General features: G+C 43.0%; 1 protein-coding gene across 4 annotated transcripts in view; it reads left to right on the forward strand.

Annotated features, from left to right (window-relative positions):
• Positions 1-12,669, forward strand: part of CLTCL1 (clathrin heavy chain like 1) — a 56,969-nt gene extending 44,300 nt beyond the window's left edge. Inside the window, exons 25-34 of one of the 4 annotated variants that reach the window (XM_060269801.2) lie at positions 504-671; positions 1,241-1,390; positions 2,065-2,196; positions 2,646-2,756; positions 3,419-3,589; positions 3,814-4,035; positions 5,188-5,208; positions 8,738-8,813; positions 9,748-9,780; positions 11,109-12,669. In XM_060269801.2, coding sequence (XP_060125784.2) covers positions 504-671; positions 1,241-1,390; positions 2,065-2,196; positions 2,646-2,756; positions 3,419-3,589; positions 3,814-4,035; positions 5,188-5,208; positions 8,738-8,813; positions 9,748-9,773 — 1,077 coding nt within the window. In that variant the 3' untranslated portion in view covers positions 9,774-9,780; positions 11,109-12,669. The remainder of the gene's footprint in view (positions 1-503; positions 672-1,240; positions 1,391-2,064; positions 2,197-2,645; positions 2,757-3,418; positions 3,590-3,813; positions 4,036-5,187; positions 5,209-8,737; positions 8,814-9,747; positions 9,781-11,108) is intronic. The other 3 variants (XM_035097942.3, XM_060269802.2, XM_035097944.3) reach the window with 3 other exon arrangements.
• Positions 12,670-13,621: the final 952 nt, after the last annotated feature.

Here is a 13,621-nt window from a genome sequence, read left to right on the forward strand (position 1 = left end):
CTGTGCAGATGCACCAAGGTGTGTCGTCAGTGTGTCATACTCAAAATGTTGGGTCTTCTAGTTCCCTGCTGCTGCTTCATATTAAATGGCCCACATACCTTATCCTTCACTTGAAAAAGCTACTACAATGGTACCTCGGTTTTCGAACGTATTCTGTTCCGGAAGACAGTTCGGCTTCGAAAACCTTCAAAAACCAAGGCGCAAAGGGCCTTGCAGAGGCGACCTGCAATTTCAATGGAAACTGCTGAGTGTTTGGCGTTCGAAAACCAAAACGTTTGGCTTCCGAGACACTTGAAAACCCAGGTACTACTGTACTACTAACTTTGAATGTTGCCTAAAGGTGTTTAGAACATTCTATACCTAAGTTAAACAGTCTCTTCTACAATCTTTTTAATACATTCCGTCTTCAAGCGTTATCACTGGTTTTAAAATTGCAAGGCTTTTTCATTTTTCTTTGCAAGTGAGGTTTATGCTTCTTAAACGTGCTGTGGTCTTTAATCCAGGATCGGGGATACTTTGAAGAGCTGATTGCCCTCTTAGAAGCTGCTCTGGGCCTCGAGCGTGCCCACATGGGGATGTTCACAGAACTTGCCATCTTGTACTCTAAATACAAACCACAGAAGATGAGAGAGCATCTGGAATTGTTTTGGTCCAGAGTCAACATTCCCAAGGTATTTGGCAATATACCTGCAATTGAGTCAATCATATAACACAAATTATTTAAAAGTTGTTTTAAAAATGCCACTTACTCTGCTTTCCAAGCAAAAAAATAATACATGTCAATTCAAATAAATAAGAACTGTATTGGACATAGGGGGGAAACGTCATAGGAGAAGGCTAATATCCAAAGACATTCTAGAAGAAAGTTTTTACTGTGGAAAGCTGGGAGTGAGGGGGCCAAGTGAATATTGAGGGCGAGAGGAGTGGGCAGTTCCTGGGGGAAATGGAGAAAAGATCCTTACCTGCTCAGTTGCCCACCTTCTGATTTCCATAAGCAGGACAATGCAGAATGTGGCACCCAGCGGTGGAATACTAGGCAAGTTCATGTGGGTAGAAGTAGTTCTTCAGATATCTTGGCCTCAGGCTATTTAAGGCTTGTACTGTCAACAATGACATACTTTAATTGGGCCCCGAATTAAACAGAGCAAGTGCCATGAACTCTGTCTTTTCAGCGGGCTCTTCTTAAACTATTGCTTTGGCTACTGCCTGATTTGTACCCTGCCTTTCCTCTCACCACAAGGTGCTTCGGGCGGCAGAACAGGCCCATCTTTGGGGAGAGCTGGTTTTCCTCTATGACAAATACGAAGAATATGACAACGCAATAATTACAATGATGAACCACCCTACCGATGCATGGAAGGAAGGGCAGTTCAAGGACATAATTGCAAAGGTAAGCAGCTGCAATGGTAACAACTCCTCAGCTTGACCCCAAAACATGTTGAGTTTCACACCAGTTCAGGTATTCAGATCTGTTGGTGTGTCTTGAAAACCCAGCGGGTGGCCAAGGGACTATTAAGACATGGCCAAATCTTCCTGTGGCAGAAGCACCATACATCATTCAGCTTCTTAATAATACATTCTGATTTTCTAAAGTTGCGTCTCTGAGAAACAGGAGCTTATGCACCCTCATCCAATCCATTATTGCCAGACACTGTTTTAGCACCAAAACAGCTTCCTCAGATTTAGACGGAAAGAAGAGAGAAAGAGAGTTGGGTATCATCTGCATACTGGTGGCACCGAACCTCAAAGCTCCAGGCAAGCTCTCCCAGCAGTTTCATGTGATTTTGACAACTATTAAGCCTTTTATCCAGCCCAACACAGCATCAGACATGCATCACTTCTTGGGTACACTTAAGTTAGCAACTAGGATTCTATTTTCTAAAGATGGCAGCATGATAAAGCTTGCAGGTTTATTTATTTATTTGCTCTAACTTTTTGTACTGCTGTGCAGAGCTGTTAAAGACTATTGAGCACCAAATAAGAGGGTCATAGTTCACTAAATACTGTTCGTTAAGTCACTCTCGGGGGCAGCCAATTACCTCACAGCTTGAATTTGTTCTCTAGGTGGCCAATGTGGAGCTATATTACAAAGCGCTGCAGTTTTACTTGGATTATAAACCACTGCTGATCAATGATCTCCTCCTGGTATTATCTCCAAGGCTGGATCACACCAGGACGGTCAGCTTTTTCTCCAAGGTGAGTTAGAGGAGGCACAAATTTAAAATGGGCTAAATGACATACTTCTCTTGAAGACCTTTCCATTTCAAATTGTACATTCAAGGCAAAAGGGGTTTCATCTCTTATCATGTTGAGACATCATCATCATTATTATTATTATTATTATTATTATTATTATTATTATTATTATTATTATTATTATCCGCCCATCTGGCTGGGTTTCCTTAGACTAACTTTTCCTCCTGTTTCCAAATCCTCTTGTTGCACACATAAATTTGTATAAAATGACTTAAGGTCTTAAATTGTGGATATACGATTTGTTCTAATAAGGTTTCATTTTGGGAGATGACCAGTTTCTAGGGTTTAATGTGACTTAATTTGTTGGGCCCTAATACCTTAGAGATGTACTTTGTGGGAGGCCCTTCAGCAAGAACAGCTCTTTGCCTAAACAATTGCATTGCCCCTAGGTTAATCAGCTGCCTCTAGTGAAACCTTACTTGCGCTCGGTCCAGAATCATAATAATAAAGGAGTCAATGAAGCACTGAACAATCTTCTGACAGAGGAGGAAGACTACCAGGTGAGTTTCTGGGAACAGTGATTATGGCATTTTTCTATAGAAGCCTAATTATGGTATGTATGCAAAATGACCACATAATTTAAAATGCTTAACCTTTGTATCAGCTCCATGCATTCCTCTTCAGTCAGGCCTTGGGTTGATTTATCAATATGCAATGGCCTTTTAAATGTGTTTGTGGGAGGGGGGGTATTATTAATTTTTGTTGTAACTATTTTGTGCTTTTACCCTATATTTTTTATCTCGTGAACTGCCCTGAGACCTTCAGAATGAAGGGCAGTATATAAATTAATTAAATAAGTAAGTAAGTAAGTAAATTCTCTCTCTCTCTCTCTCTCTCTCTCTCTCTCTCACACACACACACACACACACACACATACCATTTGCCCAGAAGGCCCTTGGGCTGAAAAATGTTCCCCATCACTGCATTAAACAGATCTGAGGCCAGTGGTTTTAAGTACGTGCAGAGTAGTTTCTGATGTAAATCTGTAACCCCCTACTGAAAGCCCATGGGAGAATACCCTTTGTGTTTTGCTGTGTTCAGAAGCTTTGACAAAAAACTTCCAGCCACCTCCGTGATACAGCACTGTAGGCTTAGCATCGTTTTTAGCAATTTAATTCACTCCTCCATGTGCCTGACTATAACTTTCTCCCCCTTCAAATAGGGCTTGCGAGCATCCATTGATGCCTACGACAACTTCGATAACATTACCTTGGCTCAGCGTCTAGAGAAACATGAGTTGATTGAGTTCAGGCGCATTGCTGCTTACCTGTACAAAGGCAATAACAGATGGAAGCAGAGTGTGGAGCTCTGCAAGAAAGATCGCTTATATAAGGTCTGTTTTTGTTTAGCGTTGTTAGTTCCTCCTTGTATGTACTGGGAGCATGTGGGATGGAATTTGAAACAATTTTTTTATCGTAAAAGCCTGCAGAAGATGGAGCAGTCCTACACCTGCTTTTGCGCCTATGCATCCTGCTCTAGCATGATGCATAAGTAGTCTGATGTAGTTACTTCATGGCTCTAAATAAGTTTCATGGTGTTGGTGTTGGTGTTCTGTAGGATGCTATGCAGTATGCCGCAGAATCCAAAGATGCTGAGCTGGCAGAGAAACTGCTTCAGTGGTTTCTGGAAGAAGACAAGAAAGAGTGTTTCGCAGCTTCTCTCTTCACGTGTTACGACTTGTTGCATCCGGACGTGGTCCTTGAGCTGGCATGGAGGCACAACATTATGGACTTTGCGATGCCTTATTTTATCCAGGTGATGAGGGAGTACCTGACCAAAGTAAGTGTGGCTTCTCTAGAAAGGGTTATTGCTTCAATCTCGAGTCCTGGGTGACATGCTTCAAATTTTTGCCTTTAAAAAGACTTGGCAAAATGCTTCAGTTACCGAATTGCTTTAAATGTCATATTGCGAATGGTGGGGTAGAGACTTGCAGGAATCCTGAGATCCAGCCTGAAAAAATGAAGGAAACTACAAAAAGGACTAGTTCCCGGCATACATTTTCTGGAACTTGCCAACGCCTAGTTAGTAGATTTCCTCTTTTTTATTATTTTATTTTTAGCCTCCCACTACAGATGGCCAGACACACTAGCCAAAACTCCTCCTGGCTGCTCCCATTGCCGCTAAACCTTAAGATTTTGGGTTTTTTTTCATGAAGAAGTTGATCTCTATTCTTTTTCACTTTTAAACATTTGGGCTACTTCACTTTTACTAGCTCACTTGAATAAAACACCTTCTTTTAGATGCTTTCCCCTACTTGGAATAATGTGCTCACACGCTGCTCTCCGTGAGCTGCATGGATCTGCTGTTTCCTTTTTATTCTTTTGACTGCCTTTTAAAAAGGCCCCAGGGTGGGATGCTGAAAGCTGCCTGGATCTTGGAGGTCTGTAACTGATAATGATAAGCATGTATTTCAGGCCAAAGGGACTCTTACATATTCAGCCTTTTTGTAAGCACATGGGTATTAAAATAATAATAATTTTCCACTAGAATAAAGCAAGATCAAAATAGCACCAGCAAAAATCTGGTTATCCCTTTGCCCTTCCCCACATCAGCCCAGGTTTAACCTTTGTAGTTACTGATAACTTTCATTAATTTAGTGTGCAAGCCTATTGATGTATGGCAAGTACAGTGTAGGTTTTGGATTTGTGCAAGACAACCCTTTTAATAGGTCATCTCTGAAACTGCATTGCGGATTAAGTATTGTAATGCTAAGTAAGCTTTCCATGTATATAAACTTCCCACTTTTGTGTTAAGTAAGATATTGGTTTCCCATAGGTTTAAATGCTGAGTATGCTTCTTTTCTGTGTGGGTCTCCTTTCCTATTTCTCCCTGCAAACTCCCCTGCCCATGTTTGTGTGATCTTTGCTTTTTCTTGAAATTGATTTTCTGGCTTATTGATTTTAAGTATTCCCCCTCTGAATTTTCTTGCAGGTTGATGGTCTGTTTAATAAGGTGACCGTTGCTCTGGTTTTACATTGGCTTTTTAAATTTGTGTCCCTAAAACGTATCTAAGGCTATTTGGGAGTCTTAACTGTAGCTCTTGCTGAAAAGCAGAATAATCTAGCTTTGGTCTAACTAATACCATAGTAAATATCTCTTCCACTGTAGCTTGGGGAAAATCCAACCAGACCTAGCTTATAGTGTGCCTACTAGCTGCAAAGTAGCTCAGAATTCAGTTGTTTTAGGCACAGCAGCCAATTTTTCATCTTTAAGATGCTTATCTGCCTACAGTGCCTCCATTATTTGGGAAGTTTGCATCTGAAATGTCCAAATCTAATGCAGTATCAAGGTACAGTGGAACTTCGGTTTATGAGCACCGCGGACCCATCTGGAACGGATTAATTCACTTTCCATTACTTTCAATGGGAAAGTTCGCTTCAGTTTATGAACGCTTCAGTTTATGAACAGACTTCCGGAACCAATTGTGCTCATAAACCGAGGTACCGCTGTAGTTGAGGCTTCCCATGGTGGCCTAGCAAGGCCCTAACAAGCTAGTATTGGGGGGGCCAAAGTGTGTAAAATGAAGTTCTAATAATAATATTAATAATACATTTTTTACACTTGGGATATAACTTGAGACTTAGATCTTATGAGCGCTACCATCCTCTTATCAAGCTGAACTCTGGTTGGATTTTACAAGTGGCAAGTGTCTACTAAATAATTCAGTCTTCCTGAAAGAGCATGCATGAAAAGACTGCTTTTAAAATAAGAACTAATCTAGTACATGGAGGTAGTAATTAATTGGAGAACGAATTTCCCCATTTTTAATGTAAATAATTGTTTTAACTCCCCTCATGTGTACCTAACAGCAAGACGTGCATCCCTGTACCAAAATACATGCCTCCTATTAACAAACTTTTGAACACCCTTAAAAAAAGTAGGGCTAGAAACCGATATCCCGGGAGATAACAAAGGTGGATATGCAAGAGGCTGTAGGTGGAAGATGCATCTCAGATCTGACGGGAGCTACCTCTTGGGTGTGGGGAGGAGGAGAACTTATGATCAGATTCCTGGGCCAGCAGCCTTTAACATCCAGTAGGAGTGCTGCAGCTTCTGTTGCGAAGGTATTACTATTCTGTTGACAGACCCATCGTTGATTGGTGAGTGGGTGGGCAGATGCCACACTTGCAAGGCCAGAATAACGCCATTAATAGTAGCTTCCAAGAGGAAAGTTGCTGCAAATGCAAAAACTAAGTAGCAGCTAAGGAAACTAGTAAAGGTAAAGAGGCCCCTGACCATCAGGTCCAGTCGTGTCCAACTCTGGGGTTGCAGCACTCATCTCGCTCTATAGGCCGAGGGAGCCAGCGTTTGTCCGCAGACAGATTCCAGGTCATGTGGCCAGCATGACAAAGCTGCTTCTGGCGAACCAGAACAGTGCACAGAAATGCCGTTTACCTTCCCGCCGGAGCGGTTCCTATTTATCTACTTGCACTTTGATGTGCTTTTGAACTGCTAGGTGGGCAGGAGCTGGGACCGAGCAACGGGAGCTCACTCCGTTGCAGGGATTTGAACCACCAACCTTCTGATCAGCAAGCCCTAGACTCTGTGGTTTAACCCACAGCGCCACCTGGGTCCTGGAAACTAGACATATCCTATTCAGTTTCAAGCCAGTAGGTAAACAGTGTCTGGCAGCTTTTATGAGGTAATCTTGAATATTAGCTTCGCAAAAGTTAGTATTGCTGTTGGGGTTAAACCCAGGATATAGATTCCCCCCCTTTAGCTTGAATATTTTTAAAGTGTTGGAATGTAACAGCAACCAAGAGAGCTTAGATTTCTCCTCTTAATGGGACCGATTATGTTAGTACTGGGGTTCCTGTCCAGAGAAAAGTATCCTTTTTTGGCGTGGGGGGGGGGGTAACTTCATCAAAAAATGGGAAATCAAAGTGCACCATTAAAACTTCTGCAATACAATAAAATTAAAAGGAATGCTGCCCAAGCGTACCAAGACATGAAACTGCAAGAATCCCATGACATTCTGGCCTTCACACAGTGGCAGGAATCTGCTGACTGGTATTACAACCTTGAAAAAATGTAACGGCAGCCTGGTCCCTGGATAAGACAGAACTAGACTGAGGAGTTTTCTCTCACATCCAAGAGAATGCAACTGCTCTTCAGCTGTCTGGCTTAGCAAAAAGCAAACCCTCTTCCAGTCTTGGATATGCTTCCTCTTGAGTAAACTTCAATATTTAAGCTGCTCTAAGCAATGATGGTGACATTAAAGTGGTACGTTTAGGAGACATGCTGACATGGCAGCTTGAACCTAAACAGACCCTCTTCTGGTATGACTTTAAATTTCCAGGAGCTTGCCTTCCAATCCAAAGCAATGTGAAACATTGTAATGGCAGCTGTTAATGTTGCTTGCAGTGTATTTGCAGAAACCCCACTAATTGGTCTGGCAGCTCTGAATTGGATCAAACAAACTACTTTCTTTGGGGTTGTGCCACTGAAACTGTATGTTGACAGTAAAACCAGACCGCAGTGTCCGTAAAATGCACATCAGATTCTATAGGTAAGGAAGAGTTTCTTCCAATGAGTAGAGATGTCCAGGTCCTCATCTGCACAACATGGGGTGAGGACCTGCTTGTCACGTCTGGCCTTGCCGCCTGTTTGCATAAGCCAAAGAAGCCTTTGAAGTGTCACGTTTCCCCTTGACCAACTGGGAACTCTGTTCAGAACACAGGCGGAGAAGGGGACCACGCTGCTGTTTGCTCCCCTCGTCCCCTCCAAAAAAAAGAAAAGGCTGGTTTGGGGAAGAGGAGAAGCGAACAATGCGTCGAGTGTGCTGCCTATGTCTCTCTTTATCCCTCCGTGTCTGATGGCTAGGTCACTCCGTGCTAGTGGTACACTGTTGCCCCCCATCCCAGTAAAGCACATTTGGAGGGGAAAGTCAATAGCCATTGACTTATGGGTGGGAGGAAGTAACAACATGCAGTCAGGGACACCATTGGTGTGAGGATTAAGCTTGTCCCTGGTGAACTTCATGCCCAGCACGAGGAACACGTTTCACCTCCCTACAGCTGTCCAGATTTTTTATTTTTTCAGTGCTATGCCAATTTGTTCGAAGGGACCATTAAAGTAAGTTAGGGGCTCATTGGGTTAGCTCTGGGTTCTGTTGCTTGATGGAATGTGGGAACTGGCTCTTGCAGGTAACGGGTGTTTCAAAAGGTGAATCTAGTCCGAAGCTCCCTGTGACTTAATTGTTCTGTGAACTTGACCACGCATTTTTGCTTGTGCCACAGGCCATCCTATTAAAGAGTTGATCTCTGGCAGTTGAGCAAATTCTGAAACTGGACTTAGTTCTGAAAGTCGATCACCAGCAGGAAGTTGTGCTAGATCCGCTGACACGTTGAGACATAAATATTTTTAAATGAAAGCTGGAATGGAAATACTTGGGAGGGGGGGGGCATCTGTACTGTAGGAGGTCACAGAACTTGGGCGCTAAGAAGTTCCTTCATGAGTTTCCTTTCACTTTACAACTTAGGTGGATAAACTTGATGCTTCTGAAAGCCTAAGGAAAGAAGAGGAACAAGTAACTGAACCCACTCCAATAGTATTTGGTAGGTGAAGACTTGCTTTCTTTTTGTTAGGCTCTCAACTGAGAAGCATTTCCAGAAATCCAAAATAAAAAAAATCCCTCCAGTAGCACCTTAGAGACCAACTAAGTTTGTCATTGGTATGAGCTTTCATGTGCATGCACACTTCTTCAGATCCGAAATCCAGTATTGGAACTTAACAACCCCCCTATGTGTTAATGCTGAAATAGAACTTGAGATTTCTCCACAGGATCTAACTAAAAATCTGTTGCTGCTAGTGACTGCCATGTCGTCATCATAATATAATTCAAGATACTGGTATTTCAGAAGAAATCTAGTTTATGTTAGGTTTTCTCTAGCTGTCCTGGAAGCAGCCATGCACCCCACTTGTTTACCGAAGTAAACTGACTTACTTCCTAGCAATTTTCTCTAGGATTGCAGCCTTTACAGATTCTGGATGCTTTTCAAAGAGGTTTATTGGACACACACACACATAATGAACCAGTGTTGGGATAAAACAGCTGTGGTTTTAAAATTATTTCCCATTTATTTGATCTGTGAGTGGAGGCTGAACTAGGCAGATCCTGCTCCTGAAAGCTTGGAAGAAATTTCATGGTTGCAGAAAAGTGTGCGGGTGTACAAAAGAAGTCCTGTAGATATGGAATATTACACTACATTCGGCTCTCGGCCTTTTTTCCCAGTAGAAAACACCCTCTCTAGTTAAAATGTTTTGCCATTTCAAGAAGTGCAGTATCTCCAGATGGGCAAGGGTGTTCTTGGTACGTCTGAGCTATGGTAGGGGGAAACCTTCCTTTCTGCGGGTGGCAAGACTCTTGGAGATTAAATCTTCTGGAAAAACAGAATCCCATTAAGGGAGGAAATGGTGCTTCTATTCCAGAAATGTGTAAAAAGTCTTTATTTTGGCAAAAGGTAGACTTTATTGACAATTGCATTCTAGGTTCCTCCATTAAAGGAAGTTCATGATGACGAGGTCAGTTTTCTATTGGGAATGGTTTTAAATGGGAGTTCAGTTTTCCCATGCATGAAGCATGCGTAGTTTTTTAGTAGAGTTTTAACAATGTGTGTCTGGTCTGTGGCAGAATTAATAAGCATAGGCTGGGGAAATACGACTAACAGATCTAACTGCAACGTGTTTAAAACTCTTGGATGTACAAATGTATATCATATGGGGTTTTTGTTTGAACTTAGATTCTCTTAATGTAGTTTTTTCAGGACCTGATAGGTGCCAGACAATTGAAACAAATCCTGACTCAGTCACTACTTCACCGCAGGGAAAGAGCGGGGAGGCATTTACTATAAAAAACAACCCCTGAGCTATTTTTTATATCATATGGGAGCTGTTCATTCAAGGATTTCTCAGAAAGTCTTGGCTGTTTCCCAGTCATGAAAAGGGGGCAGGCAGCTCAAACATGCGGCTCCAGTGGAATTTCGAGAACTGTCGCTTGCTGTTGTCTTGCATGTCGGCCCTTCTTTTAAATCTGGATGGGCCTTAGCTCAGCAGTAGAACCATTGGGCACTTGACAACGTAGACCTATTGAAATTAACAGCCCTAACATAAGTCATGTTCATTAACTGGGTCTCCTCAGAGTAAAACCCACCAATTACATTTGTTACCTCTCCCAAGGAGCTTCCTGTCCTCCCCATTCTGATCTTTGTAAAGTAAATCGGAGGCGGTGGTTTTCTCAGGTCACTCAGTTTCATGGCTGAGTGGGGGGGGGGAGGATTCGGACCTGCATCTTCCACAATCATAGTCCGGGATCTCAGCAATTGCACCGCACTGGCTCTCAAGACCACACAGGAGAGACCCCAGGTTCAGTCCTTTTGACTTTGCCAATTTAGGACTCAGTTCTGGAGAAAGACTCCTTACCTGAGATCTTGGAGCTACTTCTACTTAGATTGGACAGTATTTACAGTTGGTTTTTTTTAATCCTGTAAACCATCCTGTGATCCGCTGGTGAAGGTCAGTATGTAAATTTAATTTTATATATATATATATATATATATATATATATATATATATATATATATATATATATATATATATATATACACACACACACACACACACACACACACACACACACACGCACACACAAAGAAATAAAGATGGGCAAATAGTCTAACATAGTATAAGGCAGCTTCATGTGATGTCTTTTTCTGTTTCAATCTTTTTAAAAAACAAACAGACAAACACAAGCCTGCATTTTGAATTGGGATTTGTTGGGTTCTGTGGGTATGCAAAAGGCCTTGCCTTCCAAGTGACTTAAACGGACCCCCCCCTCCTTGTCTTTCTTCCAGGCCAGCAGCTGATGCTAACGGCAGGCCCAAACACAGTACCTCCACAGGCAAACTTCCCCTATGGCTACACGGCGCCAGGATTCACCCAGCCACCAGTTTACGGTTTCAATATGTAACGTGCGCTGCGAGACCTTTAACCGTCTCCGATCATCATCTTCCCGTCCCTTTTTAATTTTTTTTAACTTTTTCTCCAAGAAGGCACAGATGACTCCCTGCGTTGGCTTGAATGCCCTTTTCAGCCCACCCCTACTCCCCTTGGTTCAGAGACACCCAAAGGACACTGTGTTATTTATTGCTATGTCCTGTTACATTTCAACCTCAAAAGGCAGCTCTTCCCCCCCACCCTCCTTTTATCTTGTTTTCCGTTAGCGACATTTCAAGGCTCTGTCTGAAGCGGAGGCAACACTCCCAACTAAAACCAACAACCCAGCATTAACTTCTGGGGGCTAGGAGGAGTTCGGCTGGTGGTTTTGGGCGTTTTAGTGCTGCTTTCCCCCTCTCTCCTTCCAGAGTCCTCTCTCTAGCCGCATGCATGCTGGGGCAGCGTCCTCTGGCACCAAGCTGTTAACGTGTTAAAAAGTACTGTAACAGATGAAGCAGAACCTTCCAACTGGTGAGATATATGAAAATTGTATGTAACACACACCTCCCCATTTGTTTGTAGCGCTGTGAAAAAAAAAGGAAATAAAAAGTTTATTTGGAGGCGACAGGGGAAGAGAGGTGACACAGTTTACAGAATGTTGCCCCCCAAAAAGCATCTATGCCTTCTGGAATTTTTTGTGTTTTTCTTTTCTTTTCTTTTTTTTTAAAAAAACCTTCCTTGGAGAATAAATTGGATCATATCTCAGAGCAGACACTCCCCATTTTTTTTTCCTGTAGTACGTAATAGCATGATACTCAATGGCATCAAATGGTACACGTTTTCAACAACATAACTTGGCTATGTGACTTTCTTTTTTCTTGACAAGCAAATGTCAAAGAGAGTGTTGCCTGGGCAGCCATAAGTATTGTAAATGTGTGCAGCAGAGAGGACCATGTTGGTAAGAAATGAGTTTGGAAGCCCTGAAAGTGAGTCTTCCTGCTTGGCTGGCTGTATTTGACCTGAAGCTCTAAAGCAGGTGCAGGGAAACTGCAACCTTCCGGGCTGCTCCTCCTATCATCCCTGACCACTCACCATGCTGGCTGAGGTGAGCTGGAGAGTCCACAGCATCGGGAGGACCCCAAGTTCCCGATTCCTGCTTTAAAATCCTCTGGGCATTTGGAGATGCCTTTCTGAGCCGGCAACAGTTCCAATCCCCAACCCCACCCCACCCCTTTTCTGGCTCTGTGCAGGAATTCTGTGAGGTCAGATGGTCTGCCCACCAAACGCACTCTCGCTTTTCTTCTTCTTCTTCCCAATAGAGAATGCCAACAGGGATGTACTACTTTGTGCCACTCTTCAGAGACATATATCATTAACATTTTATGTACTTAAAACTAGATAATGTATAATTTATGGCTATGACTCTTGTGCTAATCATGGATATTACGAAAGTCCAATTATAAACATAAATCAAACCAGTGTCCACTGTGTGGTTTGAAACAAGGGGGCTGGAGGGGAGGTGCTGTGTCAGCCTAACGGTGCCTAAAGGGGTGCTTGTAGCAACCATGTAAATGTCCACAATTCTTTTCCTTGGCCGTGTTCTAGAACTAAACCAAGTCAAAACTGGAGTCAGCTGAGCTTTGGCTCCCATAGATGTGGAAGTGCAACAGCTTTTATGCAATCGTGGAAAGTTGCGTAAGCCCCAAATGCTGTGCTAGTAAACCGATGAGTGTCAGAGCTGGGCGACATATTGATAAATTGTCTGAAACCAGTATGGCGTCAGATCACGATACCAGTTTCATACAATATTGAGCTGGCAATATTGAGCGAGCACCTATTCAGGCTGTCGTCCTGCCTGCCTGTGCCTTTGAGGAAGCCCCCTGCCCCTTCAGCTCATGCAAGCCGAAATGGTATGGGGGCTTGGCTCAGCTTGGGGGGCAGAAGGAGCACCTCTGGCTCACGTGAGCCTGAGCAGTATGGGGGCTTCCTCAGTAGGGCTGGGTGACGCAGCCAAGATAAATTCCAGACACTGATATATCGGCATATACCGTATTTTTCTTCGTTCCATAAGACATACTTTTTTCCTCCTAAAAAGTAAGAGGAGATGTCTGTGCGTCTTATGGAGCAAATGCGTGGTCCCTGGAGCCGAATTGCCCAGGGGCTAAAGGCAGATTGTCCTTTTTTTTAAAGGAAAAAGAAAAAGCTAAAGGCTAACAGGGAATGAGTGCGTAGAAAGGAACCCGCTCAGCAGCTGATTGCAAGAGATTGGGGAGGGAAATAAGAGAGCTAGCTCCCTTCCCGGCCCCTTGCCTAGGCCTCAATTGTTGGCTGCAGAGGGAGACATGTGACTGGCTGATTAGATTATCTTTCTGGAAACTCTAGAAATGGGTCCCTTTCCTTTCCTAGAGAAGCTGCAAAACTGTGAGTTCAA

This window comes from Zootoca vivipara, chromosome 16, assembly GCF_965207765.1.
Source record: "Zootoca vivipara chromosome 16, rZooViv2.hap1.1, whole genome shotgun sequence".
Classification (NCBI taxonomy): domain Eukaryota; kingdom Metazoa; phylum Chordata; class Lepidosauria; order Squamata; family Lacertidae; genus Zootoca; species Zootoca vivipara.